The 26,930-nt window shown below is 37.2% G+C and overlaps 1 protein-coding gene across 3 annotated transcripts in view; it reads right to left on the bottom strand.

Annotated features, from left to right (window-relative positions):
* Positions 1–26,930, bottom strand: part of LOC102532087 (scavenger receptor cysteine-rich type 1 protein M130) — a 44,617-nt gene that overhangs the window by 7,678 nt on the left and 10,009 nt on the right. Inside the window, exons 2-12 of one of the 3 annotated variants that reach the window (XM_072954625.1) lie at positions 22,452–22,501; positions 15,616–15,702; positions 14,501–14,533; positions 14,213–14,397; positions 11,312–11,632; positions 9,338–9,658; positions 8,506–8,826; positions 1,578–1,892; positions 1,165–1,479; positions 702–794; positions 306–620 (exon numbers count right to left, since the gene is read on the bottom strand). In XM_072954625.1, coding sequence (XP_072810726.1) covers positions 306–620; positions 702–794; positions 1,165–1,479; positions 1,578–1,892; positions 8,506–8,826; positions 9,338–9,658; positions 11,312–11,632; positions 14,213–14,397; positions 14,501–14,533; positions 15,616–15,702; positions 22,452–22,501 — 2,356 coding nt within the window. Of the gene's footprint in view, positions 1–305; positions 621–701; positions 795–1,164; positions 1,480–1,577; positions 1,893–8,505; positions 8,827–9,337; positions 9,659–11,311; positions 11,633–14,212; positions 14,534–15,615; positions 15,703–16,851; positions 16,968–22,451; positions 22,502–26,930 lie in introns of those variants that run through there. The other 2 variants (XM_072954626.1, XM_031670707.2) reach the window with 2 other exon arrangements.

Raw genomic sequence — 26,930 nt, 5'->3', positions numbered from 1 at the left:
GCACTGAATCCTTACCCAGTGTCCAGCCCCATACATATTTATAAAGAAACTTCACATTGCCAGCTTTGCTGTCATTTTCATGACATGCAGACTGACTTATGAATTCTTCTCTTGCTGGCATTATACTACCTTGCATATGAGGTAGCGCTAATTCATCAGACCTACACCTTCTGGGAGCCTGAATCTCACAGCAGTTCCCTCTGGACCTGTACTTCAGGGAAGCTGCTCAGAGTGATAGCCCTCACTTTGCCCCACCTCAGTTCCTTCTTGCATAATTGTAACCTGAGGTTACGTGCAGGACTTACCCGAGCAGATAACGCCCGCATCCTCCTTGTGCCTGCAGTTGTGCCGCCCCCAGCCATGTGAATGGCATTGCCATATATGAGATTCTTTTCCATTGCAGGTCATCTCATCCAGCCAGATAGGCCCAGTTCCTTCCCCAAAATGGGCAGAACCAGTGGCATTAATGGCCACTCCACAGCCCAGCTGTCTGCACACCACGTGGGCATCACTCAGGTCCCAGCTGTCATCACAGATGGTGCCCCAGGAGCCCTCATGATAGACCTCTACTCTCCCTGCACAACGGCCACCTCCGTTTACCAGGCGAAGCTGACCGCTCACTGCAAAGAGAAAAGAAAATATTAGTAAAATGCACTTCTGAGGATTGAGATCATTTTCATAGGTTGGTCACTGATTCTTACCGATGCAGGCAACACCTCTCTCTTCTGAAACAGGAGAGCTTGTTGGACTCGAGGATGATGAATTGCATGGGGATAGTGTCTGACTCTGGTTTCCTGCAACATCAAACCACTTAGTCGCAGAAGGTACAAATAGCTGGAGTGAGGAGGGGAGGTCAGTTACAGTGTTAGATAGATGAGCTCAGGACAATCATAGCTTTAGAGAAAGGTGGATGCGTCAGCCAAGCTGGGAATGAATCAGGAACTCTGAGAAGGCACATGGTAAGCACTAAATAACCACCAGGTCTGTGAAAATTAAGTTTACTTTCCCTCTAAAAAGACAAATGAAGTTTAACTCTGGCACACTTCTCATGATCCCTCACAGTGGGTCATTCCCTTTTAGTTCTGTTCTTTGCTAGAAGTCCACCCACTCGTAGGGCACACCACCAGGGGGGATGTTCATCGAGGCTGCCCTTTATTCTCTCACCTGAACAGATTACAGAAGCTACTTGCTCTGCAGAACATAACGATGCACCAAGAGCAGTTATGGGACAGTCTCCTAAGTGCTGCTCAGTCCCAGTGCAGTGAAACTTGTGCCTCCACACCTGCCCACTTCCTTTCCCGAAAGCTGCTCCTCCTGGGGTAGAAAGGGCAACTCCACATTTAAGCTGCTGGCACAAAACGTGGGCATCTTCCATGTCCCAGTGAGAGTTGCACAGGGAGCCCCAGGTCCCAAGAAAGTTGAGCTCCACTCTTCCTTCACATAAGGACTTGCCATTCACCAAGCGGACTTCTGTGTATCCTAAAAGGAGACAGGAACTTTAAAAAGATGTCTGTGACTACCTAACCCTACCCTCTTCACAGGACGGGAACAAGCTGAACACGTTCTCCAGGTCTCACTTGAGCAGACCACTCCAACGTCCCTGCTGTGGCTGCAAGTGCCATCTGGGCGGGGTGCTACCGGGCACAGTGAAAGATGGGACTCCTGTCCCTCACACTGGAATTCTTCAGCCCAGATCTGTCCACTTCCTTCTCCAAAGTGAGCTCCCCCCAGGATGGAGACGACCGTGCCGCACTGTAATTCCCTGCACAGCACGCTGGCCGCTTCCAGAGAGAAGTCGGAATCACAGACGGAGCCCCAGGTGTCGCCATGTTTCACTTCCACACGACCAGAGCAGGGAATGTCCCCTCCAACCAGTCTGGGTTCCCTGTGGGCTGAAAAATAACATTTCAGTGAGAGAGAACATGATTCCAAGATTTTCCTTCAAGAAGGGAGTGAGGAAGGAAGTGGAAAGCGAGAAAGGGAGGCTATCCATTCCTCTTGGCTGTTCTGCCTAGAGTTGGGCATGGCGAATTCTAGACACACACCCCTCCCCCTCACTGGCCCACTCCACCTGAGAGAATTCTGGAAATCTGCCTCCTGGAACCAATGATTCCTACAGCACGATTACTCTTTCCTTTCAGTATTGTGCCTGCATTATTCACCACTTTAGAGACCACAGAAAACATGTGTCCATTCTCTCGACCTTTCAGCCCTATACTCAGAACTCCACCCACTGCAGTCCGGGGTCTGCCTCAATCATTTCAAATGGTTTTTCATAAAAAAAATGTAATATGCTTTCTGTTTCCAAAATGAATGGGAGACCTCTTCTTTCCCTTGGTATCTGTCACACTTGATACATGAGACATTCCTTTCTTCTGTTTTCACCTCCTTCCTACAGTGCTTTATCAAAACCTTTCATGTATTCCTTGACCAAGGTTCTATTCTCAACTTTCTTGTCTTCTGAAAGACATTTTCTCTTAACTGCCATAATACATTTCGTCTACACATTTCTCTTTAGACCTATATTCAAAAACAGATCAACTTTGACATCTAGAACTTAATGTGTTCAAAACTGAATGACAAGCCACTGAATCCTTTACTCAATTAATGATATCCAGGGCCAAATTAGAATTGCCTAAAACTTGAACCATAAATAATGGTAATAATAATGATAGTAGTGAATATTGAGTATCTACTATATGTATATATATATACACACACACATATATATTTGGCATTTTAGTAAGTATTTAACAAACATTATTTCATCTTTACAATTGCTATATGGTATAATTATTAATAACATCACAAATTTACAGACAAGGAAACTAAAACACAGAGAGGTGTAGTAATTTGCTAAGGTCACACAGAGATTAGTGAAGGGCCAGAATTTGAAGCCAGACTATATGCTACAGAGCCTATAATCTTGACCCTCACAATATACTACATGTGTGGCAGTCACCAATATCTGTCAGCCTTCCAACATATTTTTTCTCCATGTTTATTGCCTCAGCCTTTATTTCATGAATCTGCTCATGACACATTAGTTTGTACCACAGACTGGCTTCCTTAAACCATTTAAGTTTAGGTATGTGGTTAGAATGTTGGAAATTTACCACTTTAAGAGATTTTTTTTCCTGCTAAACTAATGAGTGCATTTTAACATAAAAGCCATTAATTGAATTTTTGTGCCTAAATTAACTCCTTTAATCAATAACTTAAGCTTTCCCCTGGGGTCAGTAACTGAATCTGTATTCATTTCTTTCTGTAGAAGTGGAGAAATGAAGAACAAATATCAGAAGTAATTAATTAAAGTGACTTCCTTTTGTTTAATAATAGATAAAATATACAGTATAGTTTAAAGAAGCATTAATACATCTTCATCATTTATTCCTTTCCAGACTCTGAAAAAGGATAGATCATTCTAGTCTCAAAATTATTTCTCAGACTTTTGTAAAATACAGCACAACTCAAATGAAGCATTTCTTAGGTTCAGATGTCCCCTCCAGCATGGACACACTTAGCACAAACAAAATGTCTGGGATTCAAAGCAATTTTGTGACCAAAGCTTGTTAGACCTCTTTGTGGCTGGTTTGTCTAAACTACGCATCAGAGATAAATTGCTGCTTTATCTTTCTAGTCTTTCTGCTTTACCGAGTCCTTCTGGCCCTTTTCAGCCATAAAAACTCATGCTGTATCAGAGTCTAAGAATTTAAACAGATTATGGAATTTGTAGTTTCAATTTTGCAGGCAGAAAGATAGTATTTCCATAATCTGTTTTCTTGGAAATCTTCCAAAAGTATCAAGTTTATCAAGAAATAAAATTATAAACGGTTCTAGAAAAATAAGGAGAGAGCTAAAATCAAGGCCCCACAATAGGTAGAAGAGTTTCCAAAAGCTATAGAAACATAACAGGGGAGTTTACAAAAGGAAGCAAAGTGCATGTATAGCAAAAACAAACACAAATATAATTTTGTAAAGAAAGGGGCTCATCTTAAGTTGTAAACTTACATGCAGCTTAATAGAATCCTAAATAATTCAGCGTGAGTTACCATAAATGAAACACTCTGGTAATAAAACCTAAATTTTGAATGTAGTTAATGAGAATTCATGAGCAGCCTACACTAATCACTCAGGTATTGTAGGCTGGAAAGCTAATGAGTCTTGTGATCCGTGGTAAGATATTTAGAGAAATGCCACCTTGAAAAGAAAAGCATGCACTCACTAAAGTTGAAACTTGGAGAACATATTGGGAAAAATATTTTTTTTGAAGTATGCTTTTATAAAAGTAAAAAAAGAAGAAAAATCAGAATGTTGACATGGCATGAATCCTCCTTGTCACTTTTAACACTTATCAAGAGAGAAATGAACTGACTAGAAATAGCCAGACTGCAAGAAGAAATGGGAGGGAAAATACCACTTGTGAGGGAGGCATCCTCTGCCTGCAGCTACTATATGTGGTTAATTGACAGTCCTGTAATTTGGAACTTGCAAGATTGGAAAAACAAACCCCTAAATATCCTGCCCTTTAAACTGAGGTGGTGATGAAACTGTGGACTTAGCAGAAAATAAAGCTGATGCTCTGCATGCAAAGACAATGAGCCTTCTAGCAAAGACAGGATGTAAGTTTTGCCCTTCCTCCCAAACCCAAGGTTTCAAATGACCTGAGGGCTGTGGTCAATAAATTAAGAGGAAGGCCCTCGTCCCATGGATAAATCAAAGTGTCTTTTATTTGACTGTGGTTACTTTCACATGGCATTGGCTTCCTAAATTTGGAGAGAATTGTTTTGCTGAATTTGTGAGGCCGACTGACATCAGTGATTACTCAACTTTAAAGCAATCTGAGGATCCCTAAATCAGTATCAGCAGAAAGTGGGTTGTGAAAGGTGTGCAGCCCTCAAATAAACATACTTTCCAAATCGAACTCAGAATCGACTATGAGAACAACGCACGAGGAATACTGCCCCGAGAACCGCGCTGGGCCCGTGAAGGGCAGCACACAGAGGCCACCTTCTCAGAGGACAGAACCTGGCCTATGAGGTTGCCTCCCCACACACTCCCTCACTTACAGGGGGGATAGGATTTCTTGTCCAGTAGGATTTGATCACTGCTAGAGAAGAAAAACTCTAGGTGTTTCTTGGTGACCACAGAGTGACCAAAACAGCCTTAAACTGCTTAGCTATTCGACTTATTTTAAAAGAGAAAAAAGTAAACTTTTTCTTTAGTCACCCACCCATTTGGTTTTCTTTTAGATGCAGCTGAACTTCATACTAACTAATATAAAATACAATTAATAGGAAAATTTACAAAACTTTCTAAATTTAGAAGGGAATTATCAGACATACAAATATGCTTACACATTCCAAAACACACACAAAGTCCCCATAAAGGTCATATAGTGAAATATGGTTTTAGTCATAGCATATTACATAATGACAATAAGTATTATGTATGTATATAATATGATAACATAACAATGTATAATATGACCAAGTTAAGGCCAAATACATCTGTCACCTCAAAAATGTAACTTAATCAGAGTTCTTTTAATAATAAATCCCAGTTCTATTATGAGTAAAAGTGTGCACCTAGAACAAAATTATTCACAAGGGTTGAAAGTAAGAAAATAGAAAATAAATAAAGCAACACATGTGATATTAACATCAGACAAACTTGATTCCAAAATCATTCAACCATAAAAAGATGGAAATTTTGTAATACTAAAAAGAACAATTCACAATGACAATCTAACAGTCATAGGAAGATTCTACGCCCAGATTCACAGAGTATCAATTCATCCATTATGTGATATAGCTACTGAGACACTCAGTGGGAAACCTATAAACTCAAATATTTATATTAATAAAGAGGAATAAATCAAGATTAAACATGTAGAGACCTAGTTATAGGGTAGAATCTTTTATGTGCTGCATATCCACTTACCAATGGCTTCACCCCAGACACATACTAAACTACGTATGCTCCTAGGTGGATTCCCTTAAGCATCCAACTCAAAAAGTTAAGAGAGAAAGAGAAACCAAACTTCAGGAAATCCGAAGTGAATTAATAGAAAGAAAAACAAATTTAATGAATTAGAAAACAAAGGTAGCATTTTGGGCCAGGTAGGTAATTAGGTATTTATTTATTTGTTTGTTTGTTTATTTTAATGGAGGCACTGGGGTTTGAACCCAGGACCTGGTGCATGCTAAGCACATGCTCTACCACTGAGTTATATCCTCCCCCCAAGAAAACAAAGGTACTATTAATTTTTAAAACCCAGCTGTGAGGTCTTTAAAAAAAAGCTAAGGCAGTAGATAATTCTATCTAATACAATAAATTTAAAGCATAAATAAATGCACATAATAATATATGAAGAGAAAAGAAAAGTCATGGATAAGAAGACATTTATCTGTCTGTCTATCTATATAACTTTTCATCCAAAAGCAGAATAATTAACATTCTTTTCACATACACATGGAATGTTCTCCAGGATAGGTCACATGCTAGGCTCCAAAACAAGCCTTGGTAGATTTAATAAAACTGAAATCATATCAAGCATCTTTTCTCACAACACCATGAGACTAGAAGTCAACTGCAAGAAAAAAACTACAAAAAAAACCCCACGAACATGGAGAAGCTAAACAACATGCTCTTAAAGAATCAATGGATCACTGAAGAAGTCAAAGAGGAAATTTGAAAACATCTAGAAACAAATGAAAACAAAAACATAACAACCCAAAATCTGTGGGATACAGTTCTAAGAGGGAAGTTTATAGAAATACAAGCCTACCTCAGGAAGCAAGAATAAACAACCTAACTTACACTTAAAGGAACTGGAAAAAGAACAAACAAATCCCAAAGTTACTGGGAAGAAAGAAATCATAGAAATCCGAGCAGAAGTAAATGAAATACTGACTTAAAAATAGAAAAGTTGAATGAGACTAAAAGCTGGTTCTTTCAAAATATAAACAAAATTGACAAACCTTTAGACAGACTCATCAAGGAAAAATAACAGAGGACCTAAAGTAATAAAATCAGAAATGAAAAAGGAGATGTTACAATTGCTACCACAGAAATAGAAAGATGCATAAAAGATTACTATGAACAATTACATACAAAAAAAATGAACCTAGAAGAAATGGACAAATTCCTAAAACATACAATCTTCCAAGACTGAACCAGAAAGAAAGAGAAAATATGAACAGATCAATTACAAGGAATGGAATTGAATCAATAATAATAAATAGAAAACTCCCAAGGAACAGAAGTCCAAGACCAGCCAGCATTATTCATAACAGCCAAGAAATGGAAGCAACGTAAGTGCCCATCGACTGATAAATGGATAAAGAAGGTGTGGTATATACATGGGCTATTACTCAGCCATTAAAAAAATGAAGTCTTGTCATTTGTGACAACATGGATGGATCTAGAGGCTATTGTGCTGAGTAAAATAAGTCAGGCAAAGAAGGTAAATATTATGTGATTTCACTTATATGTGGAATCAAAAAACCAAAGCAAATGAGCAAACATGAAACAGAAACGGAGTTATAAACACCAAGAACAAAGAGGAGTTTGCCAGAGGGGAGGGGGTTGGGGGAGGAAATAAATAAGTGAAGGAATTAAACTTCCCACTGCAAAATAAACGAGTCACAGGTATGAAAGGTACAGTGTGGAGAATATAGCCAATAACTGTGTGATATCTCTACATACTGTAACTAGACTTACCGTGGTGATCAGTTTGAAATATGCAGAAATAGTGAAACACTATGTTGTGTAACAGAAACTAACATAGTATTTTAGGTCAACTATACTTTAAAGACAAACAAACAAGATCATAGGAAAAGACCAGATCTGTGGGTATCAGAGACCAGGAGGCAGAGGAGGAATTGGATGAAGGCAGTCAAAAGGCAATAACTTCCAGTTATAAGATGAATATGTATGTACCAGGGGTGTAATGTACAAGATGATAAATATAATTAACACTGCTAAATGTTATATATGAAAGCTGTTGAGAGAGTAGATCAGAGTTCTCATCACAAGAAAGAAATTTTTTGTTTTCTATCTCTTAAATTTTTTACCTATATGAGATGATAGGGGGAAAATGTTTAGAAAAAAGAAAATTATTTCATAGTAAGATAGAGGGAGTCTAAGTTTCAATCATGCTAGTTTATCCAACATAGTTATGTTTTAAAATCATTTGATGACATTCTGATGAAAGACATATTTAAGTTCTACCTTAAAATTTTTAATCCTCCTTAATCTTTGACACATTTATGGATTTAAAAATTACTCAAACGCTAAAGTGAGCAAACAATAAACAATTGGGTCTAAGATTCAAAATGAATTATACATTTCTCTGAGACACTCACAATGGAATAGATATTTTCTGGCTTCTTGGGAGAGATCTAGTCATAGTGACCAATGAATCTTGTCAGTCTCAAGGATGTTACTGGAAATTTACACGCCTGGAATTCAACTTCTTAACACATTGACTGCAAGTCTTACCTGAGCAGGTAACTTTGGCTTCTTCATAGTGTTCACAACTAAGTCCACCCCACTGCCAGTTCTTGCAGTCCCAAAGAGAAGTTTCGTTTCCATTACAGCTGCTTAAAAACAGCCACGTGTTTGTTTCCTTAATTTTGGAATAAGCTTGATAGGATGTTTTGAGTGCAGATCCACATCCCAGCTGCCTACAAACCACATCAGCCTCTTTCAGTCCCCAGGTTCTGTCACACACTTTCCCTATCAGTTTCTGAATTTCCACCTCCACTGTCCCAGCACAGCGGCTGCCTCCACCTGTGAGTCTCAGTTCCAGATCTGACCCATCTGCAAAAGAAACATAGACTCAGGCCATAGATACACAGGCAGGTTAGCCCAGAGGGTACTTTCTTGATCTTGCTCCTTCTCAGATACTGAGACATTGGAAATTACGGCTTACCCATCTCTGCTTTTTTTAAGAGCCAGTAGAGACCATGAATTTGCTTAGAAATGGGATTTTAGTTTCAGGAGTTAATGAAAATTGTCAAAGGTGGAAAAATATGAGCAAATCAGATATAAAGTAAAGACATGTAACATTTTGTCTTTTGGAGCTCCAGGTAGATTTAGAATTCAAAGTGTGATCCCTAACAGTAACCTGAAAAATTATTACAGAAAATAGAGTCAGACAACCCTTCCAACTAGTCAAATAAAGAATGTGTTAGAGATTTCTCACAAGTGTAAAAGAGTTCCCAACAAGGAACTGATTAGTTGTTTCTCCCTCACACATCTCACACCTATTTCTCTTCCTAAACAACATAGGCCCTTCCTTCTCTTTTTGTTGTGTGTTGTTTTAACTTACCAGAACAAGTCACACCAGCATCTTCATTATGATTGCAATAATGCTTCCCCCATTCGTGGTGTTTGCAGTGCCAGAGAGCAGACTCATGTCCTTCGCAGGAAACACTGTCAAGCCAAATGTGTCCAGTTCCCTCACTGGCGTTAACTCGACCAATGGCAGTGATGGCAGTCGGACATCCCAGTTGCTTACATGCCACAGCAGCATCGTCACTATCCCAGCCATCATCACACACTGTCCCCCATTCTCCTTGGAATCTCACTTCCAATCTTCCTGAACATTTGTTGACTCCATCTGTCACTCTCAGGTTCAGGTCTGCTCCCTCTGTAAGAGGGACACAAAACAAGTCAGCGATAAAGAAACAAGAATAAGATCAATCGTTAAAGCCGGAGGGAGGAGTGGATTCAGGCAAGAAGACAGGACTTTTCAGTATGAAAAGCATGCATTATAGGAAGAGATCCTAACAGGATCTCCAGGGACTGAAATTTATCTGGAGATTTGCTTGTTGGACCTCGAAAAGATTTTTTTTGTTGAAATTGTTTGGTTTTACTCCTGTTGAATATGTATTTGCATGTGTTTAGGTGCATGTGGTTAGCTACACAGTCCAGTTTGCCTCAACCCTCACTTTTCTCTGGGACTGCATTACCTATTAGACTAGCTGGTTTTTATTATATGCCTGTGTTATCTGCCTTTCTGACCACATCTGTAGTTTAAAAGTAAAGCAAAGAGAGAAGGGACCTCACCATTACTACTCTCACCTTCCCCCCAGTCAATACTCCTCAAAGAACAGAACTTGATTGTGGGTAATATCCTGTAACAAATAAACTGCTTTTTTGCCTCTGGCGATTTTAGTGTTTGTGGTCACAATACTGTTTACTGTGATTCCTCAGCACATATAAAACACACTGAGAAGAAATGCGCTGATTGGGGACCTAGAAAGATTCTGATGGGTAAAAGAAAATGAAGGGGACATACTGTGTTTTTCCTGCCCCTAATCCCTTTCACTTTCTTCAGCTAATGAAATCCATCTTTTCTGTAGGAATCCCATTCTTTGTGGTTCAGACTATAGATGGTCATGTTGGTCAACAAGAAAAAAGCCAGTCCGAGAAATAGGAAAAGAGCCTGAACCCTGATGACATGAACTGATGAATCCAATCATGCACAAAGCCAACCATACTGCCTGGATTTCCCAGTTTTGGGTCAGCATTCTCTTATTTTAAATTTCATTTGAATTGAGTTTTTTTTTTTTCATTGGAAAAAAAAAAAGATACCTAGTGAATACAGGGATGTTTTTACTCTAGTTACAGTTTCCTTAATGTTCCCTGGGGCTCAGGACTTACTAGGTCTTCTTCAAACCGGGAACTCAAGTGAGAAAAGGGGAGTGACATCCCTGCACACACAAAGCCACGTCCCTGTCCCATAATCAACCATGGAACATGAAACTCTCTAGGCAGACACAGTATCTGCTCATAACATAGGACGAGCATAAATGAAATTTTAAGAGGAAACCAATTTTCTACATCATTTGATTCTGTGAATTTGAACCAATAGTTTGGGAAAGAGTGGGTCAATGTGACTAAAGAGGAGACTTTTGTAGGGTAGACAATGCTAAGGAGGATGATTTGCTTCTGAAACACCCAGAAAGCAGAATTTGCTAGTTAAGCTATTTTTTTCTTTTCCTTTCTGTGTTTTGGAGGGCTGGGGGAAGTGGATGCACTCTGAACACTTCCTTCTATCCTCATGACTTGGCTCTCAGTTTCACTCCTCATCCTCCCCTCCTAAACTATTCATTCCAATTTCAGTTCAGGTGAAAATGCCACAGGTGTCAGAGCCGCAACTTGAAGTTAGGGAATAATCAGGTGATAAAAGAAGCAGAGTTTGTTATGTTTTAAATCTAAGAGTTCAGGCTCTTAAGTTTTTTACCGCTTTTCTTTTGTCCTCTCATGGAGAGGAGAACAACCCAGGACCCGTCCTTACCTAAGCAAATCACTCCAACGTCCTCAGCATGATCGCAGTTATGCTTTCCCCATCCTGAATGTTTGCAGTTCCAGAGAGCTGACTCATTTCCATTGCATACAAGATCATCAAACCAGATTGGTCCAGAACCTTCTCCAAAATTAGCTGAACCAGAGAAACTGACAGCACCTCCACACTGAAGCTGTTTACAAACCACAGCAGCATGATTCACGCTGAAGTCATCATCGCACACTGTTCCCCACTGTCCTTGGAATTTGACCTCTAGTCTTCCTAAACACCGGTTTCCTGCGTTCACCAGCCTCATCTCCAAGTCAGATCCATCTAGAGCAAAGACCAGAATTCAGAAGTGATTTTAGAAAGTAAGAGTCCTCTAAACACTTGAGATTTGAAGCTGTCCTTCAAAATGACGCCCATGTTCACATAATGGAGAATTTATTTTAATCTTTTAAAAACTAGCTAATGATTAGGACTTTCATCTATTTCTACTTACCAAAAAAAAAATCTTTCACAGATTAAAATTTACTTTGTGTTTTGTTTTGTTTCCTTCTATTATTAAGACATAATAAACACGTTTATGTAGAAACAGATAAATATGACTCAAAGTATTTGCTTTAAAAACTAGAAAAAAATAAAATGTGTTTTTACAACAAAGTAGTAAAAATGACAAGCCAGTCATTTGTTGAACAGTTAAAATTTTTATTTTAGTCTTTATTACAAACAGCTTACAGAATAATTGTCTGAAGTTGAATTTGAAATGAAAAAACAAGAAAAAGCAAAAAGTAAAAATGCATAAGCATGCATAATAGTTTGCACAAGCACCTTATCTGTGGTATACCAAGACATTAAAAGCTGAGGAAAAATTAATCAAAATAATTCATTTCTTACCAAAATTCCTTTCTGAATCAAAGCATTTTTTTTTTCTATTCCCAAAGCAGCTGCTCCCATTTTTAGCAAAGAACAGCTTTTTCATAAAGAAAATTCTCTGTATACACTATCCTTAGATTTTCTATAAGGACTAGAATATCTGAGAAAAAGAGATTTGGGGTGAAATGTTGGGACTTATGAAAAACAAAAACTGTGGCTGACCAAAATTTTGCAAAGTTCTTTTTTGAAGAAGTAATTCAATTTTAAAAGCTCTGAGCTCCAGGCAAAGACCTCCACTCCAGATTTTTGATTATGGGCAATTAATAACAGTAATAGTAAAAGCTCATGATCATAATGTGCATATGCTGTTCCATTTTCTTTAGACTTCACAATGACATTAAGCATTGTATGTTATTACCACTACCCCTATTTCACAGATAAGCAAACTGAGGTTAAATAATTGGCCCAGGGTCAAACACCTAGAAATTAGAAGAGAAAGAATGTAAACCAAACCAAAACCAAAACCAAACAGCCCTAGCACCAGAGTCTAGCCCCTTTACTATTATGGATATGATAACAGTATAATTTCCCAAGAGGTAGGTGCTCTGAGGATACAGCTTTGATCGGGGTGAAGAATCTCAGAAATTCGGACTCTGAAACCTCATGAAACTCGTGAGTCCTTGAGCGATTGCACCCCTTTCTATTATTAGGCATCAGCTGGAGTTTTAAGTGTGTAAACTTCAAAAACCAAGTTTGATTCACTTCTTTCTTATTTAAAGGATCCTTATGTAAAGGTAAGAAAAACCAAACACAAGAGTTAAAAGTACTACACTGATGTCTTAGCTTAAACAGTCAACTCTATAGACAGCAATAATTATAGCACAGTAAATAATTATAGGCAAGATTTATTGTGATTTTTAACTTTGCTGTAGATGCTTGATGTAGATGGTACGTTGTTACTTCTTATCTTTCCCTACAACATGATTAACAATAAAAGAGAAGAGAAAGAAGGAGGAACAGACAGGAGGAAGAGAAGGAAGAAGAAAGAGAAATGAGCTGACTAAGTAATGAGAAGCTGTGAGCCATGAGGAAACTACCATTCAATTTTTAACACCTGTTACACGCCGGACAGGGTACCAGTCGCTTTTCATGTGTTATATTGTTGAGCTGTCAGAAAGTGAAGTTTAGAAAGATTTAACAACTTGCTCCAAATAATAACATTAATGAGCAGCTGAGCTGGAATTCAATTTATCATTGTTCTAGATACCAGCCTGTGTTGCTCCTGTTACACCACAACGCCTGGGTGGAGACTAGTCTTTGTAAAATCAGTCCTATGGAGGAGACAGATGGTCTCTAACAGAAAGGCTGGGAGGTGAGAGGGTTGTGTAACATTCAATGACATGAAGAAAGAGTTCTGAATTGGGATCAGAAACATGACCTTGGGATTTGTCAGCAGAAAGGTCTGACACATAACTTTATGAGTGATTGTACGGTCAAGTGAGGCGAAACTTATGAAATGTTTTAAAAATTAAAACTACCATGTAAATGAAACGAATAGCATTGTACAACAGAGAAAGCAGTTATACTGTGCAAAACATCCTTCCTCCAACAAAGAAGGATGAGTGCCAGGAATATTTATTTCTTGATTTAGTAATCTGATTAACAGTTAATGGGCAAAAGAGTCATGATTTATGAGCCAATCCATGAAAGCAGCATATTACTGGGAAAGGGGACAAGGAACTAACTTAAATACCATGATTTTTTTCATGTAAAAGTTGAAGGTTATAGTAGGATTATTTACTGTAAAATTGAAGCAAGTCACTTCCTCATTGGTTGTAGTATTGAGAATCTCTTGATTTTTTTTTTTTCAAATACAGGCTTTATCATGTGTTTTCTGATCTTTTAGCAATGGATTGGGTAATTTTATACATGGACTAGCTTGCTTACAGAAAACTGGCTTCTCTTCAGTTTTAACCCATCTACATATTTTTTCCCACAGAGCATTGCATCTGCAGCTTTAACTCATGCAAGTCTTACCTGAGCAGGTGACTCCAGCATCCTGTTGGTGAGTACAGTTATGCTTTCCCCATCCACCGTGTTTGCAGTCCCAGATCGCTGACTCATTCCCTCGACAGGAAACATGATCCATCCAAATGCGTCCAGAGCCCGCACTGGAATTAGTCCATCCAGCAGCTTTGATAGCAGTAGGACATCCCAGCTGCCTACAAATAACGGAGACCGCAGCCATGTCCCAGCCGTTGTTACACACCGTCCCCCACTCCTCCTGGACTTTCACCTCCACTCTCCCCGAGCAGTTGTTCTCACCAGCCGTTAGCCTCAGCTCTTTGTCTGTTCCTCCTGCAGCAACAGGTAAAGAGAGCAGGTGGTCAAGACCCAAAAAGCAGGTAGAGAATTATTATCCTTTAGACCGCTCATCTCTTTTTTCAAAGCTGGATTTGAGAAACTTTTCTGGACCAATTCATGGTACGATAGGAGAATGCTATTTCACAGGGATTCAAAACCAAATGTCAGTGTCACAGCCTTCAAATCAAGCAACGACATGAAACCAGCAAAAGCTAAGTAATCCAACACTATGTGATATCTTTATTTTATGACTGATATCCTTTATAATGTCTACATATATAATCCCCATGGACAGTTCACTATAAAAATAAGATGTTACAAAATTGTATAGGGGTGAGCTATGTAAGTTTCTCCAAAATCCTAAAATCAGTAGAAATAAGGCTGATGGCGAGGATGAAAAGACCAGTTATAAGGACTTTAACACCTACTTCACACATATATGCATGAAAAATACCATCTATTTACACATATACGTGTAGATACCATAAATTTTTAAAATACTAGTTGAAATCTGACTGAAACTTATCTACTCAAATAAAATTGAAATGGAGATATTTTCCTATTATTTTCTACCATAAAATAATCCCATCCTCCTCACCCCAACTCCTCCCAACAGTGTCGGCTCCTGCCTTGTGATTATTTTAGGCAACACAGGAATCTGTGGTCCCTCTGCTATTTACCTGGCCTCCCTGAATACATTTTTAGATAGATTTTGGGCATTTGAATTTTTAAAGTGTTCCTAAAATTCCCTCACCCCAGCAATTCTGAGGTTTCTTCCCCTTTGTACTCCTTTACTTCCCTATTTTTCAGTTAGACATTATTTCAAATCTTTAGTAAAATGCGGGGGTTTTTTCCTGTGAGAGTTTATTTTATTTTTTTTGAAACCTGTGCTAATATTTTGTTCACGTTGAGGGGGTCACATAGTTAGGCTCCTATCACGTGCTTTTAATATCTGATCTGTTGAAACCACAAAGCATGTTTTTAGAAGCTGTTCAGCCTTCAGGAGAATTATTTGCTTTTCAGGGGTTCTTGTCACATTGGGCTAAGGTTGCAAGTAAATTTGACAAAGTACTCACCAAGGGAACTGCTGATCAAGCAGGCACTGAGAACTGAGACCACAGCAACAGTGAAGGGACCTAAGTGGACAGAGCATCTTCTTAAGTCTGTGAAAAGAAGAAAGAGGGCCAAAATATAGTCTTCCCAAAAAACAGGCTTTCAGAGGTTGGAGATGACCAAAGAAGTTCAAACCAGGACCGAAAACTCTTCCTTCTAAACGGCAAGGCAGGTGGGAAAAAGTTGCACCCAGGATCATATAGCCTCAGGGAAACAGCTTTGAAAATGTTCATGTTTATAGGCAACCTAGGAGTGAGGAATTAGAAGAAAACTGGGGATGGAAGAAGAATTGCAAGATGAGACCTTAAAATCTGGAAAATTGAAAGACACCAATGAAACTTAGAAGCAGGCAGTCCTCCCTTCAGGCACAGGGTGATATTTAACCATTGATACCCTTATCTCCAAGACTGCCTGATCCACATTGTTGGATGGCAAGTTTCACAGGGAGTGAATCATATCTATCATGTTCACCCTGGTTTCACCAGTACCTGGCACCACCAATACCTGGCTCAGAGCCTGCTGAATAGTAGTTGAACAACACATTGGAGGAATAAATGACAAAGTTTGTATTTGAAAACTCCAAATTTTGGAACTTATCTCCAAATAGAGCATGAAATGCTAAGGCTATCACTCTCATTTCTCCTTCTTCCTATAACCCAACAGTAATTTAAAGATAAAAACGCCACAGTAGTCACTCCTTTGGGATAAGTCACTGAACTGTGCACTTATGACCTATACTTTCATGTGATAGGTTCTACTTCAGTTTAAAGGCTTGGGGAAAAAAATAAGAATGCTAAATGAGTTTAACACATCCATATAAATCATGAAGCAGATTCTGACACTCAAAGAGTTACACTAAATTTCCTCCAGGGAATCAATTTTCAAGCAATATTCATTCCTACATGTTCCATCTATTCTAACGACTATTAGTTTCATACCCAATACAGTTCACTTAGTTTTAGTTCTTTACTTAATTTCACCTCTGCAGTTTTACAAAATTGATGCCAAATCTAGTCCTTATCTCACGTCTTCCATTTTGAATCTACGCAGATAAAAGGTATCAATTGCCCTAGTCTTATTGCCTTTTTCCCATTCCTCGCTTTCCTGATCCCAGTGACTACTATATCAGATTCACTGACTGTCAGAACATTTCTTTAGTCCATTAAAGGATAAATGTAGAATAAATGAGAAGCTTTTACCAGCAGATCCAGAGTTTTCATGTAGCATCATTCTGAGTTTGTTCATTCCAAGGATTTGTGCCTCTTAAATCTTCTTGTACTAGTCCCTGGAAATGCTCTCCTTAAGAAGAGGATCACTAAGAAAAATCATTTCACTTCCACAAAAAAAAAAAACAAAAAAAAAAAAACAGAAAGGCTACATAAAGGAGGTGGAGTTAACCAAAAAAGGGAAGTAATTAAAAGAGTGAGATTCCCTTTCATGCTCATGTCTTCTTCAATATGAGACAACCAAAGAAAATTGAGAAACATTCAATACAGATTTACAAAAATTAAGGGGAAGTATTAACTTATATACTGTTGTTGAGTTAAATATTTTAAATTTCTGCACTTTGTTTTGGAGTAATATATTAGAAGCAAAAAATAGAAACTGTTATGTAGTTAAATTATGTCAAAAAATAAAGGTAAAATAGGCAAAACATAATTAAATCATTAATGCTTGATGGTCATAGCCACTTTAAATATTATTTCCATCATCAAATGCACCTAATGAATAATTTTGTGCAGATTGTCTATAGACAGCACTTGCATTTCTTTTCTAATGGGATGAAGAGCAGCAATGAAATTAGCCATGATTATTACAAATTCTACAAATGGTGAAATACAAATTTACAACACAAAATTTTGACTCGAGTTAACTTAAGTTCAAGTAAGAGAAACACATATAATAGCAATAATGAACACAGGTTCAAAGCACAGTGTGAAAAATGAAGAAAAAAAAGTAGTCATGTTGACTAGAAGTCAGAAATGAACAGTCCAAAACCTCTTTTCTGTGAGAAGATGCTTAAATTGTGTCCTAAATTACAAGAAGGATTTTGCTAAAAAGAAAAAAGAGGAAGGGATTTAAGGTATAAGAAACCAAAAAATTGAAATGAAAAGAAATAAAGACATTGTTCACTTTTAAAAGCTGAAATAATTTATCACCAGTAGACCGACACTGTAAGAAATGTTAATGGAAGTCTCAGGCAGAAGAAAAATGGTACTAGATAAAAAAATATGGCTCAACATAAGGAATGCAGAGCAGCAGAAATGGTAACTACATAGGTAAATATGTGATTTTTATCATTATTTAAGTATTTTTAAAATAATTGTTTAAACAAGAATAATAGCTACGCAGTGTGACGTTTATAACACGTAAAAGGAAAATGTATGACAATAATAACACAGAAGATGAGAAGACAAATGGAAGAATATTATTATAAATTTCACATACTATATGTAAAGTGGTAAAATATTATTTGAAGGTAGACTATGATGAGCTAAAGTTGTATACAATAAACCTAAAGCAGTCACTAAGGTAACAAAACAGAGAGTTATAGCTAATAAGCCAATAAAACAGGTAAAGTGGAATCATAAAATATTCAATTAATCCAAAAGAAGCCATAAAAGAGAGGGAAAATGAATAAAAGTAGATGGGACAAATAGAAAACAAAATGCAAGTTAACAGACCCAACTGTACTTTTGATCACAGTAAATGTAAATCATCTGAGCACACCCACTTAAGAGACAGAAATTGGCAAAATGGATTAAAAAGCAAAATTCAACTAAATGATGCCTAAATAATCTAAATACAAAAAATACAGGATAAAAGCAAAAGGTTAGAAAAAAGAAAACAAGCAAAAGGTTAGAAAAAGACATGCCACGCTAGCACCAATTAAAGCAAACCCAGGATAGCTATGTTAAAATCATCAAAAGTAGATTTCAGAGCTAAAAAAAGATCTAGAAATAAAGAATCGATTCCTAATGGTAAATGGTACATTTGTCAATCCCAAATGTGTGTGAAATTAACACCAGAGCTTCGAAAACCATGAAGCAGAAATTTATAAAACTGCAGGGAGAAATAGCAAATCCACAGTTATAATAGAAGACTTCAGTCTCTCTCTTGATAATTGGTAAAACAAATAAGCAGAAAATCATTAAGAATGTAGTAGAATTGAACAACACGATCAATCAACTTAACCTGATCAACATTTACAGAACACTTCATCCTGTGGCAACAGAACATGCATTCTCTTCAAGTGCACACAGAGCGTTTCCTAAGATGGGTAATATTTTTGAACATATATAAATTCTCAACAAATTAAAGTAATTCAAATCGTATAAAATATCTTCTCTGATCACAATGGAATGAAATTAGAAATCAATAACAGTATCTCTAGAAAACCTCAAATATTTGGAAACTAAAACAGCTTACTTTCAATAATTCAATGGTCAAAGAACTGGGAATGTTAAGGATCTAACACTCTCATGCAGCCTTATGGGAATATAAATGATGTGACTCCTCGCAAAAACAACTTGGCAATTTTTTTAAACATTAGACAAACTTCTAAGGTTTTACATAAGAAAAATGGTAATGTAGGTCCATTTAGTGACTTGTGCATGAATGTTTATGCCAGTTATATTTGTAATGGGCAGAAACTAGAAACAAACCAAACGTCCTTCAACTGGCAAATGGGTGAAGAAGCAGTGGGACTACTTCCCAGCATTTCAAAGGAATGGACAGTTGACACATGTTACAAGAAGAATGAATCTTATACTTTACGGTGCTATTTATAGAAAATTCTGGAAAATACAAACTAATCTATTATGACTGGAAAGAGTGCTCGCTTAGGGATAGATTAGGAAGGGTAGAAAGGAAGGATTACAGCAGGGGATAAAAATGATGAAACTTTTGGAGGGCAATTGATATGTTCACTGTCTTGATTGTGTTGGTGGTTTCACAGGTAAACACATATATCAAAACTAAAAAATTAAACACTTTACGTATGTGCAGCTTAGTGTATATCAATTATACTTCAGTAAAGCTGTTTAGAAAATCTTAGTGAGCAAATATTGATGGAGAATAGAGGAAAGGAAGGCCTTTAGCATTAGCCCCACCTTTCAAGTTTACAGCAATACACGGTGCAGAGCAAATCCTCCAATGCAAGTCAGGTTTAGGGAAAACTGAAAATGTGAAAAAATTTGAGTGGACCTGGGATTTAGAAGATAATTTGGTAGGAATCTGTGATATTTTTATATGTGCCTGGCAAATGGAAGAAGGAAGAGGAACAGAGAAGGAGGTGGCATCAGATTTTGGAACTCATTCTGGATTTTGGAACAGATGTTGAGTTTGTTAACAAAGTCACTTTTATCCATATTCTCATTGTATTCCTTCTGTAAATGAAGTCATTAGCTTTGTTAGAATCATCTAGTGTATTTATAATGAAATTAATTTCTTTATTGCGATTTTTAAAATCTCTGCATATGAATCTCAGATTTATAGTATTTTTATACAAATCATGGAACAAACCAATGCCTTACTCAGCCTTCCACCACCCAACTATTGAGAATATCCGTGTTCCAAATTTGCCTACCCTACAGTCTCTTTGTAATGCTGAGCAAGCTCACGTTCAACTTTTTCTTTTTTTTAGGTTCTGCCAATCACTGAATAAATGATTCATTAACTGTCTAGTCTTATGTTGCAGTTTATGGAGAATGACCATTTGGACCTAATTAGCCTTTATAATAGAGTGCCAGGACTCCTTTGGCCTCAAACTCTTCCACTATTATTTTTCATCTTCTCTGGAAAGTTCTTTGGCCCTTGTATTTGTTTTTTTCCTCAAAACCCCAGAGTGCGGTGTCTTCTGACTCCTTTATGCTCTTCACCTTAATTAACTCAATATTGTCCTTTTTCTCAGATTATTTTCCCAAATATTCTAGCATGTTGAGTATAAACTGAAGCTACACATTTGCAAACACATCATTTACAATGAACATACAAAATGTGGATGTTGGCATAACGTGACACACACTTGTTGCATATATATGGTTTCTTGCAAGCTGCTTATTGACTAATAGTTGGCTTTGATTCCAGCATACCCCGATTTCCCCCCCAATTCTAGTAATTGGACTTCTGCTTTGTCTGTGCCATATGTTAGTCTCTGTCACGTACCAATTTCAGTAATTTGTTCCATAAGATCTACTTATGCTTCTCTTTCTTGATTTCCTCTCCAAACCTGTGAGTGCTTCAAGACTGGGGGTCTTGCCTTCTAACCGATATTTATGAGATAGAAGCAAGAGATTGTCTTCATACTGTTTCATCACCAGTGAGAGACTGGATATTCCACTTGCTATGGCCAACCTACCTAATATCACAATTTTATGGTTTACCACTGGCCTAGATTATTCCCATATTGAGTATAAATTGTTTTTCTCTACTGAGTAACATTATGGATGTCCCTACATGTTTATGGTCCCCCTGGGAATTATCATTTGCTTAGCCTTCCATTTGCTCTTGAGTTAGTCAAACACAACTGCCCTCCACATACACAACAGCTATTGAATAAATGTCATCGATAATCCCACACTGACCTTTCTCCTTGTTCTCAAGCTTTTCTTGCTCCTTCTCCATATTTCCTGTAATTTAAGATGTGGAGTCTAAATCTGGACTCTGATTTATTCCTGGTAGCTGAGATTTCATGTTAGTAGTTGACATCCTCAGCATTTGCTATTTGAGTTTCCCAATGTTCTTTAGGATAGGCTCGCAACTCCAGCTTTTACCTTTTAAGAGTTCTTTGTGAGATGTAAGTTTGGGAGTATGTAGAGGGCTATTGAAGACATAGGAATCAAAGAGATCACTTACCATGAGAGCTTGGTTAATGAGAAGCATTCCAAGAAACTCCAGTATGGAATGGTTCAGTAGAGTGGGGAAAGTTTTCAAAAAGAAAGACAGGAGAAATGCTCAGATATATATGAGAAAATCTTGGCGAGTAAAACACTATATTCAAGAGAATAAAATATTAGAAACAAATCAAGAGAATAGTCCTTATGTCGAATAATGTTAGAATGTCAAATAAAATGAGGGCTGGAAAGAGGTTTTTTCATTTGTGATATAGAGGTTAATAATGAATTTAGTGAGAAGAGTTTCAGTGAAATGATTTGCGTGTGTGAAATATGAAAAAGTGACATAACACGAATTGTGGTAGCATGAGTCAAATGACAGAACTGAGGCCCCAGGTGAGGATTGAGATCATTTAAAATGGTTTCTGTCTTCTCAGTTGTGACTTTTTTTTTTCCAACACTAATCACAACCAGGGGAGATAAATGAGAGCAGAACAAAATCCAAACACAAGGTGTCTCTGGGTCACCCACTCAGCACTTCCCTATCATTGTGTAACAATTCATCGTTCTTACTAATTTCAAAAGCAGTTACACTGCAATCCCACCAAGAAAGGGCTACTTCCCATTCTTGCCATTCCACTTTGTTTTTTGGGTTTTTTTGTAACCAGACCATTGTGTAAATGACTTCTTCCAGCCCCTGTAAAAACGTTCTAAAGAAATGTTCTAGGACACATGTTCTCTTACTGTTAATCGGCCACTGCAATTTCCAGGAACAGAGGCAGTAACAGTTTGACGGAAAGGAGGGTTAAGGTTTAGTGGCTTTAGAAAAAGGAATAATGTGTATCTTGAAAAACTGTCAAAACGTTCAACTTGTGTTGTCTTAGAAATTAAAGACAGGAGAGATAACTTCTAACTTAGGTTGACACCAGACAAGCGGAGAAAAAACAGCAATGTAGAGCCCCTACCTGGTTGTAGTTATTTCAGTCATCTGTTGCCATAGCTCCAAGGGGACCATCTGGAAACAAGAAAGGAGATATGGATTTAACCAGTGCCCTTTTCTAAGAAGTAAACGGAGTCACCATGGACTTGAGTTTGAATTCTGGACCTTCTAGGCTAAGCTGATAAGAGGAGGAAGGAGAGTATTGCTATTCCGCTATAGTACTTGAAAGATCATTCAAGTTACTTGCGTCCTGAAAGAAAACAAAAACAACAAACAAAAAACAAACCAACAACAACAAACCCTCCTTTTAAATCTACATGCAGATCTGAGGTTTACAGCTAGCTCCTCATCAGCCTCGATCTTAGTTCTCAGCATGTGAGAGACACTGTATTTTAGAATCTTTTGCCTGTTTACTTTTATTTTTCCTTTAGAAAAACAGTTCCACAGATTTTTACTTGCTTTTTTTCTTATTTCACTCCTTTTCAAAAGTGGTCAAATGAAACATGAATGTTTACCTTCTAGTCACTTTTTATAAAGCGTTTCCTACAAATTACTTTATGACTATGTAAAAATAAATTTCAACACTTTTTACTAGAATTACTTTCAGATGTTGAAAATTTCAGCTTTGGGTGAGAAAATAGCTATGAAATGTAATCATCTGATTAAATGACTAGTTGAAATATGTATCAAATTTTACCTTGTCCTACATAAGAGTAAAAAAAATATATACGTATAGAAAGGAACTTGACCTAAGGAAAAACCGTACTTGAATTATGAACTATTATGGTGAAAAAACTTAATGAGATGATTCTTAGGTGAAAATGCAAATATAATATCACAGAGTAATAACATATGAGCTTGTTAGTATCTGTTAATAATCTAGCAGTAATTTCTTTACCAAATAAATAGGTAATAGCATGAGGAACTCCCAGGGACGATAAAGAAAAGCATAGTTCTAAAAAAGGCAATATTTGGGAATGAAATACGAGGTAAAACTGTGTTCTTAAAGTTCATAAGGAAAATTGCAAACGATAGAAAAATATCAGTAGACGGGTAGAATATGAACCCCCAAATAAAATGATCAAAACCAAAATTTAATTTTACAAAACAATTCACAGAATAAAGCTAAAAACCACTCCAATGCAAGTGGTGGTTCTGAGCCTGGCACCTACTACTAGGCACTGAATGAAAATACGTTTACTGAGTAAGTAAATAAAAGAATACACTGTAGTTTCAAAATAATTTTTTGAAGATTTTTTTATACCGTCTCTCATTTGAGTCTTGTTTTAAGACAATGTCTGAATACATCATGGAGAAAATTTTCATTTGATGGATCTGTTAGTCCGTTCGTTATGTAATTTAGTGAGTGCAACTCAGTGTATGCCAGAATCTGTCATACGTGCAGGAAATAAAGTAAGTATGGTCCTTGTCCTCAAAGAACTTAGTATCTAATTTGGGGCTTGGACAATGACAAAGAAAAAGTCATAAGAAACCATTAAAAAAAAGAGAGAGAGAGACTCTATTAACTCTGCTCTTGGTGCCCTACTTGGAAGTTCAAAACAAATTCCAGCCCAACAATGTAAGATAACCCTATTTTAAATAATTACCTGAGTACATAAGTAATAAAATGAAAGAAAAATGGAAAGAATAAGTTTAGTTTGCTCTAGATGTGTTGGCTGTCTCAGCTGGATCATTTCATGGCCAACATTGTGATGCACACAATAATAAATTCAATTTTTAATCCCTTTTAAATCCAGGCATATATGATTTAAAGTTCAAAGAATAGAAAGGCAGGATATAAAAGCAGGTCATTTAAAAATTAGATCCAATAAAGAGCAAAAGAATCAGAATGATTGATGGGGCGGGGAGTGGGGAATGGCAGGCAGACCGAATAAGACAGACTTGGGACATAGGACAGAGCAAGTGTTCCCTTGAGTATCAAAAACAGAAACATAGGCTATAGGGCAGGAATAGAACTTATTCTTCCTATTTAATCCCAAAAGTGGTGTGTGGCCTTTGTGATCGTCCTTGTAAAATTGCTTTATATTTTGTCAGCATAGAGATGAATGTTTTCACAAATTGATTCTTCTAGGAGGAGTGTAATGTTCTTCCCTTTTTGAAAGCAGCTGCTTGCAAAAACCAGGAACATCATACCCAGTTACTTACTGAAAACCTCAGCCTTTTACATCCAGAAGAAGGGTACAAAATGTGCACAGCACACACTTCCCCCCGTGTTTACTCTTAAACCCGTAAGCCCAAGATATTTAAGAATTCACTCATAGGCACAGATCCTAAGGAAACAAGTGGACAAGTATGTAAATATAAATATGCAGTTATTTAGACTGATGATAATTTTGAAACAAGCATGTGTCTAGCAAAAGGAGACAACTGTCCACAAAATTTAGAGAATCCATTAATGGAATAAGATGTAGCTGTTAAAAATAATAATGTCACTTTCTATGGACTGACTGGGAAAATCTATGCTATTTTATAAGTGAGAGAGCAGGATACAGAATATTATAACACAACATGATTACATTTTACAAATATCTGTAAATATTTGTATTTGTACACATACATCTATAAATATATTTAAAATTCTGAGGTGATCAATCAAAAATTGAATTGCATTTATTTTATAACTGATCTATGCTATTTATTTTATTTTTATCATAAAAGTAAAGGAGTATTTTTAATTACATCATGTGGTTCCCTGACTACTGTAACGTATTTATGTGATTATTTAGGGAATAATTATTTAACACCCAGTAGATGCTAGTATCTGGGATAGACGGTGTGAACTCATAGATAAATAAGCATCACAAACAAGAAAATCAACAGCTATAGCAGAGAGTGACATAGGTTTTGATGACAGTGTACACGGATACTTTGAGAGCATGGATAAGCGTCTTGCAGCTGGACATAAAGGGGGTCCAGAAAGCTCTGCCCTGGGCTAAATCTGAAACTACATCAATAGTAGTCATTCAGATGAATGAGGAACTATTTCCATCGTAGACATAATTTGTGCAAAATCTTTGAGGCATGTGAAGGAGTTTAGTCAGGGCAAAACTTATATACAGAAGACAGAATGATAACTCAGAGAGAGCACGAAGATCAGTATGGAAAGCAGGCTGTGTACCCCAGGTAGGCACAAAATCTCCACATCTCTAAAGTCAACTTTCCTCTTAATACTCAAACATCTACAATTTGAGCATTTCCCTGGTGGTCTGCAAAGAATTCAGTCCCTGTACTTAAGATTTCTGAAGCTCTCTGAAAACTTAAAATTGAATATCAGATAGTGCCTGCCCCTGTATCCATGAACCTTGCCCTGTCGCCAGGGTTCCTCTGACGTTCTGTCGTGTTTCTGGAACTTGTTTCTATTCAAATCAAAGAACTCTCTCTAACATTACTTCTTTACTGGGTCCCGGGTCTTCTAAGTGAAAGAAAAATAAAAATAGTAATAATCCATCATCATTTAGCCAAATGATAATCTTAACACCCAATGAAGGTAATTATTTTGCTTTATTTGCAGAGATTTTCCTCCTAGTTTTAGCTGTCTTTAGCTTTCACAATCAGAGGATAATTTAAAAAATTTTTTTGAAGATTTAATTTTTTTGGAGGGGGGGTAAGTAGGTTTATTTATTTATGTTTAGAGGAGGTACTGGGAATTGAACCTGGGACCTTGGGAATGCTAAGCATGCACTCTACCACTTGAGCTATACCTTCCTCCCAGAGGATAATTAATGGATTTTTCTAAATAAATGAGCTCCTAAAGATGACTTCTGCAATTCCTAGAATATGGAAGTAACTGTAAACAGCTTTTAAATCAGCAATTTTTGCTGTATTTACTGTACAAGTTATTCAAGAAAGAAATATTAAGGGTGAGTTAAAGCAGGGGCAGTGCACACTGAGAGGAGACTGTTGCTAACAGATATTAGAATAAAGAAGACAGCAGAGTTGGTTTATGGGTGAGGTGGCGTGGATGACTTCTAGGTTTTCTGCTGAGCAACTGGGTCAGAGGGGAAGAAAGTTCGAGGGATCTTCGATACGACTGTAATTATTCGTGCATGAATATCTTCAGAGTATGAATAGAAAAGAGAAGAATCATTCGTATAGGTCATGGCCTGTCAGTCAACGCAATTTACAAATACACAGAGAAACAAGTGCCTAAATGGTAACACCAAAGGTCAGTTGATAAGAAGTGAAAATGTGATGAGTAGGTTAAAAAGACTTTTTATTGATCAAAAATAATTTATTGTAATTATTTGGTGACAGTTTTTATGATCAAGATAAATGACATCCGTTATGTGGACCATCAAATCAGGAACCTGACTTAGATGCTAGGGAAGAAATTGTTAGAGAACCAGTATTAACAGCCGCTTAAGAAACGTGCCAAGAGGGACTGAATGGAGTATTTCTGGGGACTGATTCTAATTCAGATTCAAACACAGCTCTAATTCTTTATGCACAGCCAACTCCAAAAAGAAAATAAAGATGGCAATCT

The sequence above is a fragment of the Vicugna pacos genome, chromosome 34 (assembly GCF_048564905.1).
Source record: "Vicugna pacos chromosome 34, VicPac4, whole genome shotgun sequence".
In the NCBI taxonomy this organism is placed as follows: Eukaryota; Metazoa; Chordata; class Mammalia; order Artiodactyla; family Camelidae; genus Vicugna; species Vicugna pacos.
This window is presented reverse-complemented; position numbering and strand designations above follow the sequence as displayed.